Source organism: Chenopodium quinoa, unplaced genomic scaffold, assembly GCF_001683475.1.
Source record: "Chenopodium quinoa cultivar QQ74 unplaced genomic scaffold, ASM168347v1, whole genome shotgun sequence".
Lineage (NCBI taxonomy): Eukaryota > Viridiplantae > Streptophyta > Magnoliopsida > Caryophyllales > Amaranthaceae > Chenopodium > Chenopodium quinoa.
This window is the reverse complement of record NW_018743593.1, coordinates 3,237,616-3,262,941: the sequence shown is the minus strand read 5'-3', so window position 1 is coordinate 3,262,941 and position 25,326 is coordinate 3,237,616. Positions and strand designations below refer to the sequence as shown.

The 25,326-nt window shown below is 33.7% G+C and overlaps 4 protein-coding genes across 4 annotated transcripts; 2 read left to right on the top strand and 2 right to left on the bottom strand.

The window, feature by feature from the left end:
* Window positions 1–5,308: 5,308 nt before the first annotated feature.
* Window positions 5,309–6,720, top strand: LOC110682725. Its single transcript, XM_021859051.1, has 2 exons — window positions 5,309–6,081; window positions 6,169–6,720. The coding sequence occupies exons 1-2, from the start codon at window positions 5,944–5,946 to the stop codon at window positions 6,427–6,429; spliced, it is 399 nt and encodes a 132-aa protein (XP_021714743.1). The 5' UTR covers window positions 5,309–5,943; the 3' UTR covers window positions 6,430–6,720.
* A 1,390-nt stretch (window positions 6,721–8,110) lies between these two features.
* On the bottom strand, window positions 8,111–8,641 carry LOC110682733 (protein FAR-RED ELONGATED HYPOCOTYL 3-like). Its single transcript, XM_021859058.1, has one exon. It carries the CDS (start codon window positions 8,639–8,641, stop codon window positions 8,111–8,113), a length of 531 nt encoding a protein of 176 aa, XP_021714750.1.
* Window positions 8,642–8,755: 114 nt separating this feature from the next.
* LOC110682732 (protein FAR-RED ELONGATED HYPOCOTYL 3-like) lies at window positions 8,756–10,161 on the bottom strand. Its single transcript, XM_021859055.1, has 3 exons — window positions 10,004–10,161; window positions 8,857–9,942; window positions 8,756–8,813 (listed from the first exon to the last, which is right to left on the bottom strand). Exons 1-3 carry the CDS (start codon window positions 10,159–10,161, stop codon window positions 8,756–8,758), a joined length of 1,302 nt encoding a protein of 433 aa, XP_021714747.1.
* A 5,826-nt stretch (window positions 10,162–15,987) lies between these two features.
* Window positions 15,988–18,683, top strand: LOC110682805 (transcription factor MYB117-like). The gene is made up of 2 exons (XM_021859152.1): window positions 15,988–16,757; window positions 17,425–18,683. Exons 1-2 carry the CDS (start codon window positions 16,586–16,588, stop codon window positions 18,219–18,221), a joined length of 969 nt encoding a protein of 322 aa, XP_021714844.1. The 5' UTR covers window positions 15,988–16,585; the 3' UTR covers window positions 18,222–18,683.
* The last annotated feature ends 6,643 nt before the right edge of the window (window positions 18,684–25,326 follow it).

Genomic DNA, 25,326 nt, shown 5'->3' with positions numbered 1-25,326 from the left:
AATAATCATAATAAAGAATAAGCATACTAATCAAAAAAAATTAATAATCACAATAAAAATATTAATAATCAGTAAATAAAAATAATAATAATCAATAAATAATAATAAAAATAATAATAATAATTATAACAATAATAATGATATGAACAATAATAATAATAATATTTACATTAATAATAATAATAATTACAATAATAATAATCACTCCACTTCAGTGCAGTGCAGTTCAGTCAATGAGAAAAGGCCCGTTAGACTGAGCTAAATGACTACAAACATGATAAGGGTATACAAACAGAATAACCAACAGAATAGGCAAGCTTCCCCGTTCCCGACCTATAACATGATCTTCGGATGCGAATATTTCGGTAACAGATTGTACGTTCATGTTGAGGTGTCCGAGTCTCTCATTGACTGAAGAGCGTAACCATTACCCAAGGGTATAGTAGGGTGTAGTAGGGTTATAGTAGGGGTTATAGTAGGGTATAGTAGGGCTAATTCAATTTTATCATGTTTGAAACAAGCTCCATTTATCTAGGGGGCTTTTGGTCCTTTCATCTGAAAAGTTAAGGGAAATACTGACTTTTTCTCAAGATGACAATCTAACGACATTAGAAGCCATTAAAAAAGCAATTCTCTCTCCGTATTTAAGCTCTCTCCTAACATAACATTTTCACTCTCCTTGACTACTCAGAGCAATCATTTCCTCTAAATTCAAAGCACTCATTTCCTGCTAATTTCACTCTTCTCTTTTAATTGGTTCTACCATACCACTCTAGCATTGGATATGGGCAATTAGTAATGGTAAGTATAATCTAAAAATGGGAATCTCACTTACATAAAGTATTAAAATGTCATTCCAAGAATGAAGTTCTTAATTTCACCATTTTCTCTTAGGGTTTTCGTTTATTTGGCGGCGCAGTCACTTGAAATATATATGTTGGTGGAAAAGGTCACCACAAGAAAAATCACTTTTTGTAGCAATTATTTTGTAGCGATTGTACATTCGCTACATTATGCAAGTATTTTTGAAGAAATAACTAAGGATGTCGTATCATTTTTACAATCGCCATGGTTTTCCCATATAAAATTGATACGGAAAACATTATAATACATATCCACACTAATTTGACACATTTATATAATTTTGAGAAATCGTATCATTTACAATCGCCACTAAATCCTAAAAATCGATACGAAAAGGCTTTTCAACACTACAAATATAACTGTATATTAGGGTTATAAGGGGTGTATAGGGGATTATATCAGTATAACTGAAATTAGCTATATTAGGTTGTTTAAGGGTTACAAGGGTATATTAGCTCATGTTGTCATTTACTAAAATCAGCTTAAATGATCTAAACTGAAATGAACTAAACTGATCATTGAGTTGAGTTGAAATGATGAACAGAACTTCACTAAACGGGTTTGCACACACGTGAAAAAGTTCACCTTTGTTGAGGAGATAGAAAAGGTAAGGAGAGTCAATTCCTTTGTTAATAGGTTTTAACGTCGTCACATTGTCATCCATGGAAAAAGTCAAAACTACCCTTAACTTTGCATACAACAGTACTTTAGGGTTATATAAGGGTATATTAGGGTGTAGTAGGGTTATATAAGGGTATTTGTAGGGTACAGTAGGGTTACATATGGGTATATTAGGGTATAGTGGGTTATATAAGGGTATTTGTAGGGTATAGTAGGGTTACATATGGGTATATTAGGGTTTTACAAGGGTTATATAAGGGTGTATTAGGGTTATACAAGGGTTATATAAGGGTATATTATTAGGGTGATAGTATGGATATATAAGGGAATAAGTGTGAAATAGGGTATGTTAGGGTAAATTACGGTATTTTAGGGTAAATCTTGGGTTTGTTAGTGTACTAAATCTTGGGTTTGTTAGTGTAAAGTCAAAACCATATATTAAGCTTATAACCGGATGTTATAGCTGGATATTAGATGTTTGAGACCATAAGAAAATAATTTAATTTTAGTGCTAAATCGACTATAGGGTATTATCAATCATAATGTGCTCAGACTATATGAACCGTTAACTCTTAAATTAAGCAATAATTTATAAATTTAGTCGTTAGATTAGTAATAAATTATCAGATGGTTATAAGGCTTGACTATTCGATTTTCTCCTTTGTTAGATTAGTAATAAATTATCAGATTAGCAATAATTTATGGTTAGTACTCGAAAATTACGATAGCCTTAAATTGTAGTTGTAAAGTTCCAAGAAAAATAAAGGAAAATAAAAACTAAAAATAAATATTTAATAGGCACTTCTAATAAAACATAAATCTAGAGTCGCCCAGAACATGTGTAGCTCGAGAAAGACAACTTATTACATTTAGATGATACTAGCTACTGCATCTCCTTCACGGTGCTTGTGACAGAAATGATGGTACTCCCTGCACATTTAAAGCACGAAAACTGGATTAGATTACAAACGAATATATACGTATATATAAATAACTTTAAAACTATTAATGTGTAAAAAAGAATTATTAACACAACCTGAATGAAAACATTAACCATTGCAGCTCGAACAAATGTTGGCCTTTGTTGAATTTCAACTACATCTGGGTTCCAAAGCAGAGCACATCCCCCGTCGAAAGAGGATACTGGGGTGGCATAGTGATGGTATCTCCCCTGGAGATGGTTAATCATGGTAGCAACATTCTCGGCCGAGTGCCTGATCTCGAGGAGCAATATGATCGAGGGATTATGAATTCGAGATAGAAGGGCAAAGTTTGACAAGAATGAAGGTCGGGTAACCCTTTACATTCCACACAGCTATTCGAGTATTAGGATTGAGTGGGTTCAACCCAGGAACAAAGAGAGGGCATCCTATAGGGTCTACCATAACAGTGTGATAAGGTGAACCTGACGATGGAGCCGAAATCCAATTACAAAATACCCTCAAACTAAGAGCACTGCTGTGAATTAGGGCTTCAACTATCTGCAAGGCATCTGTATACGTAGCCATACAGAGGTATAGCCTATCAAACTGGAGTTGAAAGACTGGTGCTGCGAAATCAAGCACTTGGACTGGATCGAGCAAGTGGAGTGGGTGGAAAGGTACGCCATGGTGGTTCTTAAGGCACCATTCCAGTTGCCGTTTCATACTCTTTGGCAGTGCATGGCAGTCACCTATGTTAGGCAGGTGCGCCGGTACAGGTTCTCCTTCGATGTTTGGTAACCGCATTTTCAACCTACGGTGGGTGTATGAGGGCATATGAGGGTTCAGGATGTAATTTGATAGGACTTCTTTTGAAACATAAGGACTGTGTGGTAAATTTGCAGCAGGACACAAGTAAATTGTATTGTTGAAATCAATTTCAGGTTGTAACCCAGCAGGTGGTTTGAAAAAACAAATTACAGGGTTCCGAAGGCGTGCATAAGCAATTGAAGCCATTGAAACAAGCACAGCTCTGTGTATTTTAGGTTTGGTAGGGAATCAAGTAGCCATACGACCATAACAGTCAAATCATATTATTATAGTAAAACTAAAATAAAAAAGAATCAAAAACATAATTTTTTTTTAAAATAATTTTTTTAAAAAATAAATTTATTGTAAAAATATATTTTTTAATACTTTTTTTAATATAATTTTATAAGATATTATCATTCAAATGCTAATTAATTGCCACATTCAAATGCTACTTGGGACATTCAAATGCTAATTAGTGATTAACATTGTATGAGTAACAAGTATAAACATTGTATGATTAGATAAATTTGAATTAACATTGTATGAGTCACAAGTATTAGCTAAGCACGCCCTTCATCTATACCAAGAATTAGATAAATTGGTAACCACAACTCAAGATTTCAAGCCACATGTAAGATCTACAGGTCGTCATCATCATCCGGCGAATTGGCCTTTGTCTGTCTTAGCTCAACCTGTACAATCCCCCTTTGTCTCACACTGTAGTTATTTAATTAAACTTTAAATTACATTGCAATTTGCATATTTTGTAAGCCGTTAACGTCGTTACAGCTTCAATACTAGTTGGGTTAAGTTTTAACCCAAGGTTAGATGTCAGGTGTAGCTGGAGCAGTTTATTATTATTTGTCACCGATCCCAAAGCTATTTATTTACAAAAGTTGGCATTTGATAAACATTTAATGTTTATCAACCTGATAAACTTGAATTTTCTCGTATGATTAACATTCCATTTGGGAGTAGTAGAATAAAACGAAGGACTTAAATACAAATTCCCAACGTTAAGCATTCCATAAGTTCTTATTCATGTGTTTAGTTTTAAAATTATGATATTATGATAATACTATAAAATTTACCTTAATTACTACTAATATTTGTATTAATAAATATTAATTTAACACATGCTGAACTTAATGCTTGTTAAACAAAGACAGACATAAATAAACAAGAACCATTACTAATGTTCTAATTTGCTTTGGGTGCCTAATGGACTTTTACAAAACTATGGTCTTCCACCCCTGTCATGCAATAACTTGTAGCCTTTGGTCATACCCCTAGGAAAGAGAGCCTGAAACAAGAGTACTGTAAAAAAAAAAAAAAAAAAAAAAGAGTAGTGCATCAAAAACTGGATTAAAGCAGCTTTGACAATGACAATTCACTATAAAGTAGGGGTGTAGGGGCTTGGTCTATTTTATAATAATTATTAGGTGTACGAATCATATTTAGAAGGAGGTAATATCTTTTACTTTGCTTCGTCTACTGCATAAGAATACAACAAATCAATACAAAAGTATAATTCCTTTTCAAGTGTACATTAAAAAGGTGACATAAAGGCATTAAGCAGCCCATCAATTATAAACCACAAAATACCCCCGAATTACATTTTCGACCTTACGCAAAGATACGCAGTGTATCTTTTGAAACAATTCCATAAGAGGGCTCGAAACATAAGCATGGTCCTTATCAACACATTGAATCGAATGATATTGGGTAGTCCATCGTAATGTAGTTTACTCGAAAAACATTTAATTTTTAATTACAATTGTATTTCATCTTATACAAAAATTATCAAGTTCTAAAACAAACTAAGTAATTAAATATTTAAGTTAGATTGCTAAAAAAGCCGCGAGTAAAAAACCAAGCTATATCAGTTATTAAATTAATAAACATGTGTTCCTTAGTTATTCAAACCATTATCTTATTTTATTTAAAAAAGTTATTTTTAGAAGACTATGATCACCCTAACATAATTTTAGAACACTATTATCACCACTAATTACTTGAAAAAAAAAAAAATCATAGTGCAGCTTTGCAACAAAATCTTTTTTTTATAAAGTTTTAATTAATAATAAGGTTGTGTATCTCCCACTATATAAACATGTGCTTTGAGATACCATACACACACCACAAACCAAATCCAAAACCCTAGCAAAACATGTCATCTTCATCCAAAGCTGTCATCCCTCACCCAAATATGAGCGAAAACTTGAGTGATGGTTCATCCCCCACCAAGTTCAAGAGGAAGGATAAGAAACAAGCCCAACCTGATGGAACTACGAATCGTAGTCAACCCTTATCTCCAGCTGGAGACAAGGGAAAAGGCATTATGCATCCTTCTTCTTCCGGACAGGACCCTCATGCGAAGAGAAGGTCAAAAAGAAGATCAAGAAGCAGATCTGTGCGTAAGAGCACCCTCCTTGCTGCCACACTCAACCAGAACGCCTTTGCTATGCTGCATCAGCTGCACCCCTACTACCGGAAGGACGAGTTGCACCCTGTGTTAAGAGGAAACTCCTTCAAACAATGAGGGCTGGACTGGGGTTGACTCAGGACAACTCATCCAGCTCATCAGGTGGGGGAAAGAAGAACGATGGTAAGGATGAGCCTGATGATGAAGCTGAATATGGTATCCTTGTAAGGAGCCAAACCCCTGGTGACATTGGTGTGATGTACACAATCACGAAGAGCCAAACTTTCGAGCATATCTACGATGATTATGCTGCCAAACTTGACCTCTATAAGACAAAATTTTTCTTGGCTGATAATCGTACTGGAAAGGCCATTGGCTACTGATACGGCTGGAGAGGTTGGTATAACTAATGGTCAGATCGTGCTAGCTATCAGAAAGGTATAAATTATGAAAATTTTTTGAATTAATGATTCTTATTTGCTTAATAAATTATGTGTTCAAAATTTTAATACATGTTCAATGCAGGATCCTGAGTATAATATGAATGCTGCGTTGCGAAATTTTTATCTGTGTGACGTTAGTGGATCATCTAAGAAGTTGACAGTCCAGGCTGAGTTGACCATGAAGGTGTTGAAGCTGTATTACATGGCCGCTGAGATCTATAGATGTCATGTTAGCCAACTTGTCCTGATGCACAAGAACAGGGTCCTCGCACCAAATCACACAATCCGCAGTGCTGGCATCAGGAGCTTGAAGCGTGTTTACTGTCTTCCCTTGAAGAAGTGATATGTGTGTCCTGGACAAATTACAAATTTGGCTAAGCTAGGTTTAAGTAAATTTCAATAACGATTACGGGGTTATGTTGCCCTGACCTATTAGTTTTAATGGTTATTAGTGGTTGTTTAACTTAAGTCTATGATTAGGATACTAATGTAGTTTGGGCTCATTATGTGATGTTTGATTGGGCTCATTTAGTTAATTTTGGTTGGGCTCATTTTGTTTATCTGTATTTCAACAATTGGAGTGTATCCTGTTGATGAGTCTATGAAGATGGTTATTAGTTGTGTGATTATTTGTTACTGAATCCTACTGTGAGTTCTCTCAAAATTTTAACAGTATTATTACAGATTTCAGTTATATTTAGCCCAAATAATCAGTGAGTTATATGTAGCCCAGTAAATCAGTTGAGTTATATTTAGACCATGAAGTCATAATCCTTAAACAACTTTAAAACAACCCTTAAGTTTTGGGCCAATGAACAGTTGAGTTATATTAAGCCCATAAGATCAGTCCAATAAGATTATTAATAAACCGAATTAGAATCTTGGGACAATCATAACATAAGAATGGGCTAAAAATATCTTCATTCAAAAGGTTTGGTTTAAATACAGCCCATGAGTTACACAATGCAATTGATCCCATCGAAAAGTTAGATAAAATATTGGCCTATAAAAACTTAGTTATAAATGGCCCAATTTCAGAATATTAATGGCCCATTTATGTCAAACAGAGATGTGTCATCCATTCAAGATTGAATCCTAACATTTGGGCCATTACACACAGTGCCCAATTATTATTACATTAGTTCTACTCCAATACATGGCAGGCCGCATGTATAGGCACCCCTCAAAACGCATCGGAAAAACCACCAGTGCAATCAATACTGTTAATGTCAAACACCACGTCTTCATCATCTGATAGGCATACACTGTCTCCACCTACATCAGGTTGTGGAAGGTGGATGTTATCATCATCCTGTAAATGTAATGTAATGCAAAATGCCAAAATGTTAGAACACATACTATAAGTGTCAACAATATGGTCATAACAAATATACCATCAGATATACCTGCAACTGCCCGTACTCCAAAGCTTGTTTTGCCTAACAAAATGCATAAAACCATAAGGACCTTGTGGCTTATCATCAAATATTAAGACAGTTGGGTGATCATGTAAGGCATACCTTTGATTTTCGTGGCTTAACTTGCTTGTATGCAGTTTCTGAATAGGCTTTGTTGGGAGAACCCTTTGGTCTACCACGACGGCGTTTTTTACACACAGGGTCAAGAACATTGGGAATGGTGGACGGCGAAGGAAGGGACTGTCCATTAACAGTATGGCTGTTAGAACCAATCTCTGACTGTGGATCCTCAACCACGGGGTAATCACTCGAAGCAATCAGTTCCATATATTTAAGCCTCCTATCCTTCACTTCAATGTGGAGAGTAGACAGGGAGTCTATCACTAGCTGTACGGTTTCTTCATCTGCAGCTGAAGCATCCTCACACACCCCCTCAAATGCATTCATCATCAGGTTGAATTTTTTAACCTCGGGTGTCTGCGTGGGGTCATGGTACGCAACCTTGACCCTTGTGTGCTTCCTCACGATATCTTTGCGCCACCTGTCTAACACATACTTTGTAGGTATTTCGAAGACCATGTTCTAATCCAACACACGAATACAATGCTAGCAAAGAATACCATGTGTTTCAAATTTTCTGCATTCACAAGTGACCTCTTTCAGAACATGGTTATACGTAATCGCATAATTGCGCCTACGGTCCGTAATGACTTCTTCAATTTCCCCTTCCGGTACTATCCAAACCCTGTCTTTGATCACATATCGAACCGTTGTGTCATCAATAACATGTTCTCCCCTGTCATAGCAGTACATCAATCGGGATAGTTCTCTTTGAATCTCCTGGAACTTAGCATCAGTGTAAATCTTTTGGAAAAATGATTCATGTCGGAAACCACTAACAAGTCGCCAAATGTACTTTGTTGCCTTTGCATCTGCTTCATTCTCATCCTGGAACCTCTTTGTCATTGCCCTGGTGTATCGCACAGGAAATTCGCAAAGTTTCATCTTCCGATTAACAAACCCATCAAAGAAACTGTTAATGCTCTCCACACGTTGTGTTGTCTTTATCCCGGCCCAAAAATATTCGCGCATGAAGGCCGGGATCCACATGTGTCTCTCTTCATATAGGCCAACCATTCATTATCCTCAAGACTGATTTTTTTCATGCATTCACACCACCTTCTTTCAAATTCTTCTACAGTGAAGCTCTCATATATTATTGCCTTCAAAGGACTCTTGAAATCTTTGTACCTAAACATAGACACCTATGTCCATACCCACAGTTAAATTCAACAAATAAGATAGAACACTATTCATCATGAACCAATATGACATCATATAACAGAACTTACCCCTTGCATTTGCCAAGCTTTTCAGAAAATTTCTTAACAATGTGCCATATGCACCACCTGTGCCTGGCAGTTGGCATCGTTTGAGCCAGTGCATTGCGCATTGACGCAGCTTGATCAGTCAAAATAGCTACGGGGGCTCTATTTCCCATGCAAGCCAACCACTGCTGGAAAACCCATTTGTATGTCTCAGTGGTTTCTCGAGACACTAAGGCACACCCCAAAAGGATGAACTGCCCGTGATGGTTGACGCCCACAAAGTTTGCAAACGGGAGTTCATATTGGTTAGTAAGGTATGTAGCATCAAAACAAACTACATCCCCGAAATACTCATATGTTGCCCGACTTCTTGCATCTACCCATAAAACGTCCTTCAAGCGACCAAATTCATCTAACCAATGAGTGTGATAAAAGTTTTGATTATCCTCTTGCATCCGCTCAAAATACGCCCTCATGGCATTAGCATCTCCTCCCTCAAATTTCAGCCTCCTTGATTTATACACCTCATGCTGCATGTCCTTAAGGCTGGGCAACTCCTCCTCCTCTTTCTCATGCGACAGGCCTTTGCGAATTTTGGACACCGACACCCCCTCTTCATAAAAATTCAGCAACACCTTCTTCACATTAGCAGTGTAATTCTTCATCCTATACTCTTTGACTAACTTGGACATGCTAGGGTTAACATCATGTGTGTGCACATTAATCACCTTCCTTAACTCCCACTCCCCTTCTGCATTCACCCCAGCATATACAGTAGCACCACATTCGCATTTCTTTGATTTTATCTTCCCTCGACTAAGTTCATCTGCCCCAATAACTCCATTAACCTTAGCACCACAGCCAGCAACATCCATTGATTTAGCCCTCTTTTTGGCCTCTCTCTTGGCCCTCATGTTAGGTGCACCCCAACACTCACACTTCCACGTTGTGGTCAAACGATCATTGGTTACTTTCGATTTGGTTGCTTGCACCCTTGAAACACCAAAACCCTCCTGCTCACCATACTTTTTGTAATACTTCTCTACATCCTGCCATGACTTAAACACCATCCCCACTTTCGGTGATTCAACCAAAGGAGCAGAACATACCCTGTTATTCAATTACATTACTACATTGCCCATCACGGATTGGTGACATTGGAGGAACGCACATATCTAATGACATATCATCAACAGAGTCAGGACAGTACAAATCATCGCCAATTTCACCTTCCCCAACTCCATCCCCAGTACCAATGTCATAACAATCATCCCCAAATTCTCCTCCTCCGACACCATCCCCACAAACATTGTCATGAAAATCAACCATCCTGATTTAATTAATAATCAATACCCCCAAATCATAATATTAAGAATTGCATACTACAACCCACACAACAATCTTCACTCTAAATAAACGACTCTATACATAGCACATTAAATTAAAAATTAAAATAAATAAAAATTAAAGCGTCTTAACCCTAAACACAGGTTCAAGTAAACAAATTCATGCTACAATTTTGAATACAATTAAGCACCTGAATATTTGGCTTCCAATAATAACAATTCAAATTTAAGCTCCTAATTACAATCCGACGCAGCCAAAATACAAACCAATAGATTCGAAATGATCCAATTACAAACAAATTGCATACCACACTCCAGAATTACTACGAATCAATAACCATGGAGAACGTACCTTGTAAGCCCTGAAACAAATCCAATTTCTCCTCCACACCTCCAATATTGCCTGCTATGTGCTTCGAAGAGTTCAAAATCGCATGCTCCTATATATATTTTTAATTTTTTTTGGGATGTTTATGTATACTATTTAATCTCAAACTCAAGTGTCTGTCTTATTTTCTCTTTCTTCTGCAAAAGTAACTTCCATGTGTTGACAAAGTTGTTTATCCGTTAACGAAGGCGTTAACTATCCGTTACTAAGGTCGCTTCGCTGCCAGCTTGGACTAGGACCACTATTACATTATATAATTGACTTTCGCAGAAAACTAGGCAAAATAATTACGAGAATGCCATTTGATAAACGTTTGTTGTTTATCAATTTGAGAAACCTGGACGGCCTCATAAAGCAATGTGTTTTATTCCTGTATATAACCATGAGTCCATGATATTATGATAAGAAGCAATAACATAAAGCATTAGTATAGTTGAAGTCCCTATCTTATTGTCATACTTCACCTCAATGACATCCGACAGAAAGCAAGGGTACTGACAAGAGAACCATAATCTATCTTAAACCTTCATCTACTTTCTAACCTTTGTATTTGGGTAGCTAACTTGTCATTATAGTCTTCTGTAATGCTCCCTCCGTCTTATAATATAATGTCTAGTATTTTTATTTACAAGGTTTATAAAACACTTTAAACTAGAGCTGGTTATTGGATAAGGTAACCCAATGATAATAGGATCAAGGCTAAGCTTAGGGTTTTTAATGGAGAGGGCTCTTATTAGGTATAGTCAATATAGGGCTGAAATGTTTTTCCAATTTAATTGATAAAAAAAAGTAATATAAAGTAATTACATAAAAAAAGATTTATTCATATATACGTACTTAATAATGGCTTTGTCCAATATTTATTTTAATTGATATTTCATAGGCCCGCCCATTATCGACCCGCCATTGACCCGCGACCCGCATTGGCCTTATTCAATATTGACCCGGTAAAATGTGACCCTCTTAAACTCGACCGCACAGACTCTGACCCGACCCGCCCAATAACCAGGTCTACTTTAAACCATTAACAAATATTTAAATTAATTATATATAAAAACTTATAATATTATAAAAATAGTTTAGTTCCCGCGCGATGCACGGTACAAAAGTACAAAATACATTAATATTTAATTTGTTTAAAATACGGAGAAAGAAAGTTTCTACTCTATAATTTTTTTGTATACATGGTAAATATATATATATATATATATATATATATATATATATATATATATATATATATATATATATATATATATAAAGTCATAATGAACACTTTTAAACTTTGAAATATTAATATACCTGTAAAAAAGTAAATAAAATAAAAACTTGGTAGGGACAAGGATAAAGCATATAAAATGTTTATTAGATAAAAAAAATAATAAAATAAACTAATGAAATCATCTCATAGCAAATTGGCAAGAAAAAAAAATTATATTAGAGTGACATGTTTTGAAGAAATGATGATGTCAGCAACATTTTGTTTTAGTTTAGTTAATAGATTGCCCATTTAGACAAATCTAATAATATTTTTATTGATCACAATACAATAGTACATACGACTTATAATGATACAATGCGAACAATAGATTATTGACTGAACTGATTGGAAGGTAATTGAACTAAAATGAATAAAGCTGAAATGAATATTTTATGAGAAAAAGAAATTAGGAGCCAAACTGAAGTGAAGTGAATTGAACTGAACCGAATTGAACTGAACTTAAGCTGAAGTGAACAAGCCCTAAATCTTAAACATTATTTAACCCTTATTAAGTTAGTTTTTGTAGAAGACTGATAATTCCATAAACATATACAACTATATAATCTTATGGGGCACTTCAAGTAAATTTTATATACGTCATCCACATAAAATCTAAGCTAAATATGTGAACGTTGATTTTGGGATAATATTAGTTAGGAAAATAGAGCCAACCACCCACTATAAGTTCCGTTTAAATCAACAAAATGAATCATGAAGTGTCAAAATGGACCAAATATATGACTCCATATACTAATTAAATAAGGTTGTTTATGGATTTTCTTGAATGTGTAGTTTAATACTTCTTACTAAATAAATGAGATTTCTTGGTTCAATAAGAATTTTGAGATTAATATTATTAGGTATTTATTTGGCTATAAAGGGCATATGCAAACTTCTATTTGGAGGTCACTTTTGGACTTTTTATGTGGAATTTTTGTTTGGTGATTTTTTTTTTTTTTTTGGTGATTATATATATATATATATATATATATATATATATCCCGCAGATTGGAAATTTTAGACATATTATGTTGCCTAAAGCTAGTCATAAATTAGGGGAACTCTTTCCATTTGATCATATGTTATAACTTTAGTTATAGACAGTATTCATGATAAAAACATATATAAATAAAATATTTTTGGGGCATAAATGTCTCACACTATTCTTAAAAGTTTTTTTAAAAAAAGGTAATTAAAATTAATGAGGATAGAAAAATAAATACTGGTAACTTAAATATTTTTAGAAGATGTAGTTGCTTTCAAATACTAGTAATAAGAGTTAGGGTTTGTTCACATAAATTGAACTGATTGGAGCTGAACTGAATTGAACTTAACTGAAATTAAATTGAAGTGAATAGACTTTTAATTCAAAATTTTTAAAAAGTAGGACTCAGTATTATTTCTCAAGAACATGTCCCAGTTAAAAGAAATATACATCAACTAACAATTCTACACAAAAATATCAAAGATGTACCATCAATCCATTATAATATAATAATATTACTTCCTCCATTTCAATATAATAATCTCATGTGGAATCAATCACATAAAATAAGAAAAAGAGAATATTTGGAATCTATCATTAGAGTAAAAAACAATTCATAAATAGTTTTTACCTTATTTAATTTTTTTTTATTTTTTAAAGAAAGCATTAGCCATAACTGCATAATTAATCAAGGGATTAATTTATTTTACTTAGAGTCGTGTCATTAATTCGCAATCAATTAATTTAACCAATCAGAGTTTATTATGTATAAAATAAAAACTAAGTTAAAAGTGGAATATATTTAATATGGGTAAATTTTTTTGGAACGCCCAAAATAGTATATGGGACTAACAAATTAAAACGGAGGATGTATTGTTATTAGGTTTTTTTTTCGTATCTCGAGTCTCCAAATGTTTAATGTAGTGGTGTATGTGATTTTCTTGTTAAGCAATGTCAAAATTGTATTGTGTTTATATGAATGTCTTTTGTTTATAAGATTATATATTGTACAACTCAATTTTTTTTATATGTGGCTGGTTACACCATATGACAAGGGTTACTTATAGAGGATTACTCGTAGGGATGTTAGTGGGGCAGGGATGGGTCTTGGTTTGGCGGGTACGGTGGTGGGGATAAAAATCATATCCACCATGGGAGATAGGGTGGGGGTGGATTTTACATTGTACCTGCCCCATCCTCTTCCCCGCCCCGCCTCGACTCACTTCGCATCCGCTTCATTCCCACTTCACACCACATCTATATATTTTTATTCCATTTTATATAAAAAGAAATCAAGTAAAATAAAATAGTAGATATAATCATATGTAATGCAAAAATATTATAACTAAGATGTGTGCAATTAATATTAATAATAATTTTTTTGTAGTCTATATTAATTATGTTGGATTGTGTATTAGGAGGTGGGGATTAGTCTGGTCTTAGATGGGGATGGATATCCAAGTGGGGGGCTGGCAGGAATGATTTTGGAATTGTACCCGCTAGGGCGGGAATGGAGATGAATTTTGAACCCGCCACGGGGATGGAGATGGGGATAAGAAGGCTAATATCCGCCCTGCCCCGCCCGTTGACATCCCTATACTCATTTGGACAGGGGTTACTTGTAGGGGTTAATTATTCTAGGTTTACTCGTTTGGCAGGAGTGGTTCTTATTCAGGGGCCGGGTTACTTGTTTGATCTAGGGTAAATTACAAGGGTTACTTATTTAGGGGCTACTTATTCAAGGGTTATTCGGTCTGTTAGGGGTTACTCGAACACAGAAAACGGTTAATCAATTCAACTGACTAACCTTTGAATAAGTAACTTTTACAAGTAAGCCCTAAATAAGTAACTCAGTAACCTCTTAATAAGTAACTCGATCATATGATTAACACCTACCACACAGAAAAGTTGCTGATTGTACAAACTATTGACTCAAATCAAATTGCCCAATTTGAATTATGTACTTAACCCAAATATGGAATGTATATGTATGTTCTCAAAATCAGTCACATGATACATACGAGTATATTCTGAGGCAAACAAAATATCATCCTGATTTTTATTTGTACTAATTAATCTGCTGGATTCGAACCAAATGATTAACAGTAGGATTAACACCAATATAAAATTTTCCCCACAAAAAATTAGCAAATTGTTATTAGAAGGAATTCCCTTTGATTTTATAAGTGCATTATTAGTTTGACTGTTGCATAATTCATATCATAATTTTGACTAAATTTTTTTCATAATTATTCATATAAATATGGAATTATTATGTAAAATATTAATTATTGGTTTAGTCATAATGCATATATTTAACTGTCTTTTTTTAACTAATAGACTACAATAGTAATCGAGTATCCTAGTATTGAATTCTACATAAAGCTGCAAAAATTCTATTCCTAAGATAGAGAGACATTTAGATTAATGTAATTAGCATTTTATTTTTCTTTTCTAGTGGAAATTAATATAATGTCAGTCCATACATGCATGTCAGCACATAAGAAATGTTGTTAAAACTTGACTTAGACAAAACTCTTTACTTTTCAACATGTAGAATATACACAATATAAATAATATAAGAAAAATCTTTGACAATAATGTTTATCGTAAATAGACAAAATAGTCATAATCTGATACTCCTCCTAATAACTTAAGTTAGTTTCAATTTTAAAAAACAATTGAAAACATACCAAACATTATTGTCAGCAATTAAATTATTGCCATTGCAAGCACGCATATAGTAGTCACTAACTTGTTTTCATAGATGACATAACCTTAACTATATTGTCAACCTTAACCATGTCTAAAGATAGCAAGAATAACGATGGTCCAACATAACTAAGATATATACTTTCCTCTATTTTTTGTAACATGACCAATTTTGATTTTTGTACGGTTCACGCACACACTTATTTTAAAGTGTTTTGTAATTAGAAGTAAGGAAAAACATAGTCATTTGTAATGTTATAAAAATTCTCTCTATAAATAATAGTTATCTCTCCAATCCTATGTGTTCTTTCCATTTGGAATTATGCTGGAGTAAATTAAGAAAAGTGAATTTTAGTGATGGAGATATGATTAAGATAATAGAGATTCTAGTTTTCACATTAGAAAGTACCACTTTTCAAAACAAAGAGATGATTGAGAAAATAAGGACAATGAATTAATATGAGGATTGGGAAGAGAAAATGATGATTAAAATTTAAAATCATGCATGGAAAAATTCAATTAGTAAAATATGGTTTTAAAAATTGCATGGTAAACTGAAAAAAGTAATAAAGTTTTTGGCACATATATTTACCAAGTGAGATTGCTTCCAAATAAGAAAACTATTCAAATTAATCATTTTATAATCGGAAAACGAAAAGAACTAATAAGTTTAGAATACCTAAAAAAAATCAAAGATATAGATAATGAAATATATAAATTGACAAATATGAAAAATGAAATAATTAAAATAAAAATAATGTCGTGAGAAAACAACAAAAGTGACTGCCCATCCACAACCCTAAAAACACAACCTACTCACTTTTCTTATTCTGTTAACCAATTTTCTTTCTTCTCCCTCTTTTTTATATCTTAACCTATACTTCTCTTACTTTACTACACTTGATTTATTTTTCTCTCCAATCTACTTCTTATATTCAATTCTCTATTTTAAAAGTCAAAAGAAACAATCATAACAAAGCTTAATAACATTAATATTATTCTCATCATATAACATAATAATAAACCTATATTTATCTCTTAAATTACACTGATAACTAATTATGATGGAGGATTCTGGAAGAAATTCAAGTGATAATGAGATGATGAAATCTTCAAACACCTGTCCTAGAGGTCACTGGAGACCAGCTGAAGACGAAAAGCTTCGAAAACTCGTCGAGCAATATGGCCCTCAGAATTGGAATTCCATAGCTGAAAAGCTTCAAGGAAGATCAGGTATGTTATGTGCTTGCTTGTTTTGTTCATTAGATCAACTTATAGATATAATTTATTTATTTTTTGTTCATTAGATCAACTTATATATAATTACTATGAAGTAATAATTTTTTGATCACCATATCAACTTATTGATAAATCACTAATAATTATTTCCTCTATATATTTCTTTTAAAACCGAATTTTCTTGTTTTGTGTATCATATTATGAACATATTAATTAGGTTTTTGGATAGCAAATTTTCTTAATTATGTTTTACTTTTAGATAAGTTAGGTTATGGTCTTGTGAGAAGACGTTTCTAATTTTCCATGTATTTTACTTTTTTAAAAAATTAGGTTTTTGGAGTCAATATGAATTTAAGAGTTTCTTTGTTCATATATTTTGTAAGATGTTGAAATGGACAGAACATCAATTTTTTTTAATCTATAGTTTATATAATATGTGCATGGGGTTCGTTGATGTAAAATTTAAGCATCCTAACTAGGTTTATAATTAGAAAGTTATAATTCTAGAGAATTGCTTTTTATTGTGATTAAGTGAAATAGATTTATCCGAAAGGTACTTATTCCTAAAAAAATCCACTAAAATAGATGATTATATATTGAAAACATGTCTTGATCAATTTCTTTTTTTTAAAAAAATATATTTTTTAAACTTGTTTTTTAGGGAAGAGTTGTAGGTTAAGATGGTTCAATCAATTGGACCCAAGAATCAATAGGAAGCCTTTCACAGAAGAGGAGGAAGAACGGCTTTTGACCGCCCACCGGATCCATGGGAACAAATGGGCATTAATTTCGCGGCTATTCCCTGGTAGAACAGACAATGCCGTCAAGAACCATTGGCACGTTATCATGGCTAGGATGCAAAGGGAGCGGTCCAAGCAACAATCAAACAAGAGATCAAGCTTAATTAGTTCTAGTATTTCGTCGTCTACCACCTCATCAACCCATGATCCTCTCTCAAAAACATGGAAATATCATGGCACCCTAAAGAATAATGATCATAGTCGCGAATTGTACAAGTTTGAACATGATTTAAACAAGGAGATAAAGAATAAAGCTAGTACAATGGCATGCTTGACTTTTCCGAGACCATGTATAAGCAAGGGGACTTATAGGGCATCATCTTCGACGATACATCCACAATGTTTACTAGGAAATTGGCTTGGAAGAAGTAATAGTAGTACTAATAGCTCATTATTTGATCACTCAAATGGTTTTGATGCAAGGTTTTCATGTGGAATAGGGTTTGGCTCGTCTTATGGAGTCAATTATTGTACTATTCCTTCTGCTTTTGCTCCATTAGTCAACCAAAGCAAGACGACAACAACAACAACAACTGCAATGAGGCAATCATCATTACAAGAAGAAGCGCTCGAGGATGGAGGATGCGGTCGTGCAATGGCGAGTAACACCAAAGAGGTTAACTTCATTGATTTTCTTGGGGTGGGAAACCCTTCTTGATCTACAAAATTCATGCTCATAAGTTTATTAGTTTAACATAAATTATACACTTCAATCTATGATTTTAAACCGGCTTTATTATGTTTTCTAATATAAACTCCTCTCTTCACAATTTGTTTTTCTTTTTAAGCATCTAAAGATGCATGTAGATAGAGAGGGGCTAAGTTACAAGACTTAATTATGAGTTAGCTAAGTTATGGCTAATTATATAAATAACTTAGGTTATACAAATATTTTACTTGTTTGTTGCACTAGGAAATTGAAAAAAGCTCAGCATTATACATTTATAATATATGATGGGTGGTTGATGACTTGGCGATTTACTCCAATATATATACTTGTTGAAGTAGATAATTTTGAGGGTTGTTATTATACATACACTCCCTTTGTTTTGTAAAAATAATCACAACACTTTCATTTTATGTCATATAATAATTGCAATATTTTTTATTTGGTAAGAATGTTCATTTTATTATTTCTCTCTCCTATACATTACATCATTTTTTATAATATTATTTCTCTCTCCTTCTAACAACTAAATACATACGCAGTATTTATTCAAAAAAAAAAATATACATACAAAGTATACCCCTACCAAGTACCAACTGTACTATACTCCGTATATCATAAATATCTCCCTTTAGTCTCCACCCTATAATTTTCTAAAAGTATGCGCAATTATTACCAAAGGAGTATATAACGCTTGTTTCTTGTGAAATTGAGATTAAGATTACTAAAATCTACCTCTACACATTTTTGTTCTTCCCACTTAGAATTTTTTTCCCAAAGAAACATTCCAATAGAGAAGAACAATAAGGATTGAATGACGTAATAACACATAAAAGTTACATCTTTTAGGGTTAGTATGAACAATTTAACGCACCTTTATTTATATATGTCTAGCCGTATAGATGGACAATAATATGATATAGAGTTACATATTTTTCTGGTGTTTAGAGAGCCAACAATAACAGGGTGTGATTCGATCCCAAAATCTAATAAAATTAGGAGGAAAACTCTAACCAATTGAGCTATCCCTCACTCTCATAAAATTACATTATTAGCCTTGATGATTGCTTATTCTAAGTAATACTAGTAAGAAACATTACCTCTGGTCCTTTTATGTTGGTAAGTTGGTTATCATACTTATCAATGTCTTTTTCAATAAATGTTCAGCAATTCCTTAATTCTGCTTTTTGTTGTTGTTGAACGGAGTATATGCTTTATGTTGTAAATCTATGTGGCAAAGCTTTTTTCTCTAAAAAAAAAAACACCAGCAAAGATAACTACGTACTCCCTCCGTCTCATAATACAGTTATTATTATGTTTTTTTCATGGTATTTAAAAAATGGGAGAAGAAGTGGAAAAGGTAGGTTAAAAGTGGAAAAAAAAAAAGCTAGACAAAAGTACAAGAGAAGTGGATAATTTTAGAGGAAAAAGGTGAAAAGTACAATTATAGACAAAAGTTAAAGAAAAAAAGTAAAATAAAGTGCAATGCAAGTGAACAATTTAAGGGTAAATTAAGAATTTTAATGAATAAAATTTTAAAAAACGAGGGTACAATGGTCTTTACATATTATCCAAAAATAGAAACAGGAACAATATTTGGGTCTCCAAAATTGAAAAATAGAAACTATATTGTGGGACGAATGGTGTACTTACTACTCTTTCCGTCCCTAAAAGAACAATCCTTATGGAAAGTTTTCACAGATATTAAGAAACTTAAGTTGGAAGTACAAGTGTATGGAGAAACTAATAAAAGTACATTGAAAAGGAAAATTTACATGAGATTTGTAAAAGCGGAGAGAAAGTAATAAAAGTACATAGAAAAAACAAAATTTATACATAGATGTTAGGCCCTGTTCTCTTACGTTAAAATTCAGTTCAGTTCATTCAGTTCAGCTGTTCAGTTCAGCTCCTAATTTCCTTCTCTTATAAAATATTCAGTTTAGTTCAGTGCAGCTCAGTTCAGTTCAGTTTAGTTCAGTTCAGTCAATGAGAACAGGCCCTTAATTTTGCACAAATATTATTGTAAATTGGAGGATATTTAAATGCAAATGAGATGAAAATATTGAGGCTAAAATTTGGTCAAAAGAGTCGTTTTTTTAAGGACAGATGGAGTAATAAATACTCTCCATTTCAATATGTTCAATCCATTTGGAATCTTTTATGTAAAGGATAGAGGAGTATTGGAATAAATTACATTAATACCATTAGAATACATTGGGACCATCTTTTTTGGAGAATAAAGTAAGACCATCCGTTTTTTAATTGAGAGCAATATAATTTTGGATTGAGATCAATAATATGAGGGTAATATGAGAAAATAAAGAGAATATGTTACGGATTAAAATAGAAAGTGTGAGGAAGTAACTTTTATTTTTTTCTCCCCTTCTGATACAAATTTTACAAAGTTTATAAGAACTCGTATTTACGTATTGAGGATAGAGGTGTCAATTCGGATAACCGGATAGAGTTTGGGTCGGATCTGTTCGGTTTGGGTCTGTTCGGGTCGGATATGTTCGGATCAAAATTATCCTTTTAACTCGGATCGGGTCGGATCGGGTCGGATTCGGGTCGGTTCAAGTTCGGGTCATGGTCTATCGAATATGGGTCGGATATGGGTCGGGTCAACTCCAGATCGGTTCACTTTCGTTTTGGATAAATTTGGATCGGGTTTAAAATGGGTTTAACCGGATAACTTCGGGTCGGGTTGATTTCGGTTCGGTCAAGTTCGGTTTGATTAAAATAAGGTTGATCCGTTGATTCATTAAATGGTCAGTTTCGATTCAATTCCTTTTTGTGTTTGGCTGGATTTCGGTCAAGCTGACCAAATTCATATCCAAATAAGGTTATTTTTAATCTAGAGATATTATTGAGTTTTTACCTTATTATTGGTTCAATATGATTATTAATTACGAAGCACGAAGTTTTAGCTTTCTAATTTGATCAAGTTATGTATAATTTTTATCTTAAAGAAAAATTGAGATTGAATAATTATCGATAACTTATCATACATATATAAGTGAGACCGAGCCAATGATATATTGACGAGTAATAGTTACATATGGTGATATATACAAAAAAGAATATCAATTTTTTAAGGTTATTACAAGGTTACAACTCTTCATCAATTGTACAATCTTACGAGGTTATAAGTTCTGTACTATTAGTTTAGTTTATTACTAATTCAATTTGTATAAGATATTTGTTAGAGTTGTTAGAATTACTTTATTACTAATTCAATTTTTATATTAAAAACTTGACATTATACATATTGATAGTTAATTGTTATTATGTACTTTCTTTTTATTTGAGCATAAATTATTGCATATGTATGTAGTGTGTATATAACCGTACGATGTGCCTATAATTCTAGGATAATGCACAGTTGTAGAGGAAGTAGTAATGAAGGAATGTTATGTATTTGTAAATGCATAAAAATTATTAAAATATTCTAAAAACACATGGTAAAGAGAGAAAAAAGGAGAGAGATAGGAAGAGAGGGTAAAGGCTACACATACAATTGTTGTATGTGGTCCGTACATACAACTCTAATTTGTCATGTTTTTATTGGCTAGAATAATGGGCCCAAGTTCCATTATATTCAATTTATATTTGACTTCTAATTTTCTCCCTTTTTCTGATGATGTGTCAAAATTTTAATGGTGTTGTATGTATGGACAACATACAATGGTTGTATGTGTATCAGCTCTCGAGAGAGAGAGCTCTTTATATGGACCCACCTACTTTTTGGTCAGATTGTCTTACGTGATAGGTTTGTAGTAAACTTAAGACTCCAGACTATTTCTTTGTAGTAAAAAAGTTAACTTATTAATAATTAGTAAATATATAGTATAAGAACTTGAATAAAAAGGTCAATAATTAATTATGGTCAGGTTAAATTCGGATCGGGTAAAAATCAAATCGAGTTAAAATCGGGTCGAGTTAATATCAGTTCGGGTCAAAACAGATCGGATCTGATCGGTTATTTGTCGGGTCAATTTAGGATTGGGTTGAGCTCAGGTCGAGTCAAATCGGTTTGGTTTGAGTTCAGGTTGGGTCAAATCGGATTCGGGTTGAGTTCAGGTCGGATCAAATCGGTGCCGGGTTAAGTTCAGATCGCGTCAAGTTCGGATTCGAGTTGAGTTCAGTTCGGTTATAGATCGGGTTTGGGTCTTGAATTTCTCGGATCAAATCGGATCGGTTACAGTTCAAAACGGATAATTTTTTTTGGGTCGGTTCGGGTTTGACACCTCTAATTGAGAACATCATATTACTACGACATGAGACACTCGTTTCACTTATGCTTGACTCAAAAGACATAAGGGTTATATAATGATATTATATTATGTTTTACTCCGATTCATCCAAACTTGTTACTCTCTCCGTTTTATAATGTTAGTCCTATGTACTATTTGGGCGTTTCAAAATGATCTACCCAGATTGAATCTATTCCTTTTTTTTAATTTTATTTTACTTTCCTAATTTGGTCTTATAATTTCTAATCCCATAGTGAATTGATGACATGGCAGTAATTAAATATTCTAATTGGTCATCAATCCCATTAGTGGATTGATGACATGGCATTTGATTGATATTCCTCACGTTAAACAAGCATTGTAATTAATGCTTTCCAAAGAAGAAAATCAGAAAATTTAATAAGATAGAACTAATTAAGCAATTTTTGTACTAAAATGTAAGATTCCAAATATTATTCATTCTCTTATCTTTTGTGATTGATTCTATATGGGACTAATAAAGTGAAACGGAGGGAGTAATATATTTTAGTAGTTTATAAGTAGCAATGCTTACCTGTTTTTTAGGATGTCCATCCGGTTCACCGGAGCTTAGCTTCGACTACATTCGAATCCGACTCGGGTAGCACACCTGGCTTATGGTGAGTGAGTCTCCTAACAAGAGTTTCTGTATACGGTGAGGCTCGAATCTGAAATCTCCCTTAAACGACATCAAATTGCTTACCACTTGAGCCAATTCTTGTTGGTAAGTAGCAATGCTTACAATGTTTAGCTTTTATGTAGATGATTTTATTATCATAGAAGAAGTCACTATCACAAATATAAAACTTGCTCAAATTGCTAGATTTGAGAGGTTGTAGAATACTATAATGTAGACTAGTAGTGTATTCTAAAATTGGTTGGTCAAGTATAAATTGAACCCCATAACTAGAAAAAGGCAAAGTTCGTTGGACCAATTACTACTAGTGTACGTGCATGTTTCTGAGCACAAAGGGAAGACAAGAGATATGATGCTTAGCTGTATTGGAGATGAAGAATTAAATGAGTTCTTATTTTAAAAGCATGGAATTTTTTGCAACATTTGGATTTGGATGAGTGCATGCTTTGAATAATTCTTCTAAAACATACATACTACCTCCGGTCCATTTTAGTTGCAACTTTGGGGGTGATTGCGGAGGATGAGGCAAAACTTTTAAGGGGTTGATTAGAAAAAGTAAGGGTAAGTAATTAGGGGAGTAATATGGAGGAAATACATGTGGTCCCTTAATTTGACTTTTTTGAACCACTTGCACTTTTTGATTTTTAGTGGGAATTTCCCACCCAAAGATTCTGGCAGCATACAAACAAGTGGGAAAATTGTTTCCCACTTTGTTTCCCTCCCACTTTTTTCACCCCAAATTCAAATTTTTTCCAAGTTCCCCCAAAATTCAAATTTTTCATGACATTCAAACAAAATGCCCCTTATAAAAGAAGGGCATCCTTTCCAAAACCCCATTTCAAAAGAGCAGTTTTAGGGGAATTGGGGAGGGGTTGGGGGTAGGATAGTTAAGTTAGATTACATCAGAAATTATGTTTTGTTAATTCAAAATACAGGCAGCCCTATCAAATTACATCAATCTAAATCAAGATTAGCATTTTCCTAATTCCTAAAGCTGTGTTAGTAGATGCAGCTTCTTTAATTACAGGAATAGGCTCCGTTAAAGACCGACAAAAAAAAAAAAACCAACCGCCACTTCATCACCAAAAAGCTGCCTTGAAAAAAAAAATGGAGGGACTCATGGCAGAGTTCATAAATGAACTTATGGATGAGTACATTCAGCATCAGCAAGCATTGGATGATGAATTCATAGAAGGTGAACAAATTCATGAAGAATATCCATGGTGGTACGATTCAGATGATGATCAAGAGCAAGAACAAGAAGCCAATGATGATGGATATGATGCAGATGATGATGCAAACAATGAAGAAGTACAACAGCATGTCAGAGCAAGCAGAGAAATGAATGTAGAAGAGAAAAGAGCACTTGTTGATGAGATTATGTTGCACATGGAGGGGGACTCACTGCCAAGAGGCTTCTTAGCCAATTTGGTTAGAAAACATTTAGTGCACAAATCAACAACAACAAGGTAGTTCAAGGTAATCAAAAAATCTCTTGCTGAAGGTACTGTAGTTGATGTTAATACCAAAAAATTAGGCAGGACAGGACCCAAACCAAAAGTGTACACAGATGAATTTCTAACATCGGTACCATTGTACAAGAGAGGGACAGAGAAAGGTTATGTTGCAGCACTCAAAATACCAAAGACAGCACTGCACACACTCAGGCAACAAGGCAGGCTAAGAACACACACTAGCACAAATCATCCAGCTCTTACAGAGAAACACAAAGTGTCAAGACTCAAATGGGTTCTAAGTCACATAGATCCCATTCCAACACAAGGGGACCCAAAATTCAGAGACATGCAGCAATGGATACATCTAGATGAGAAATGGTTCTTCATTAATCCAGAGACAAGAACATTTTATTTGCTGCCTACTGAGGAAGATCCATACAGGGCACAACAATCAAGGAGATTCAAGATAAAAGCAATGTTCATGGGAATGATTGAGAAGCCCTTGTTTGATGAGCAAAACAACATGGTTATGATGGAAAATATGGTCTATTTCCTTTTGTTAAGTATGAAATGGCCAAAAAGAAAAGCAAAAATAGAGATGCAGGGTCTCTAGAGACAAAGGCACTTCAAAGTGTCACAAAAGAATGCATTAGGGACATGCTACTAACACATGTTATTCCAACTATCTATGAGAAGTGGCCAAAACAGCTACCTAAGGACATCTTCATTCA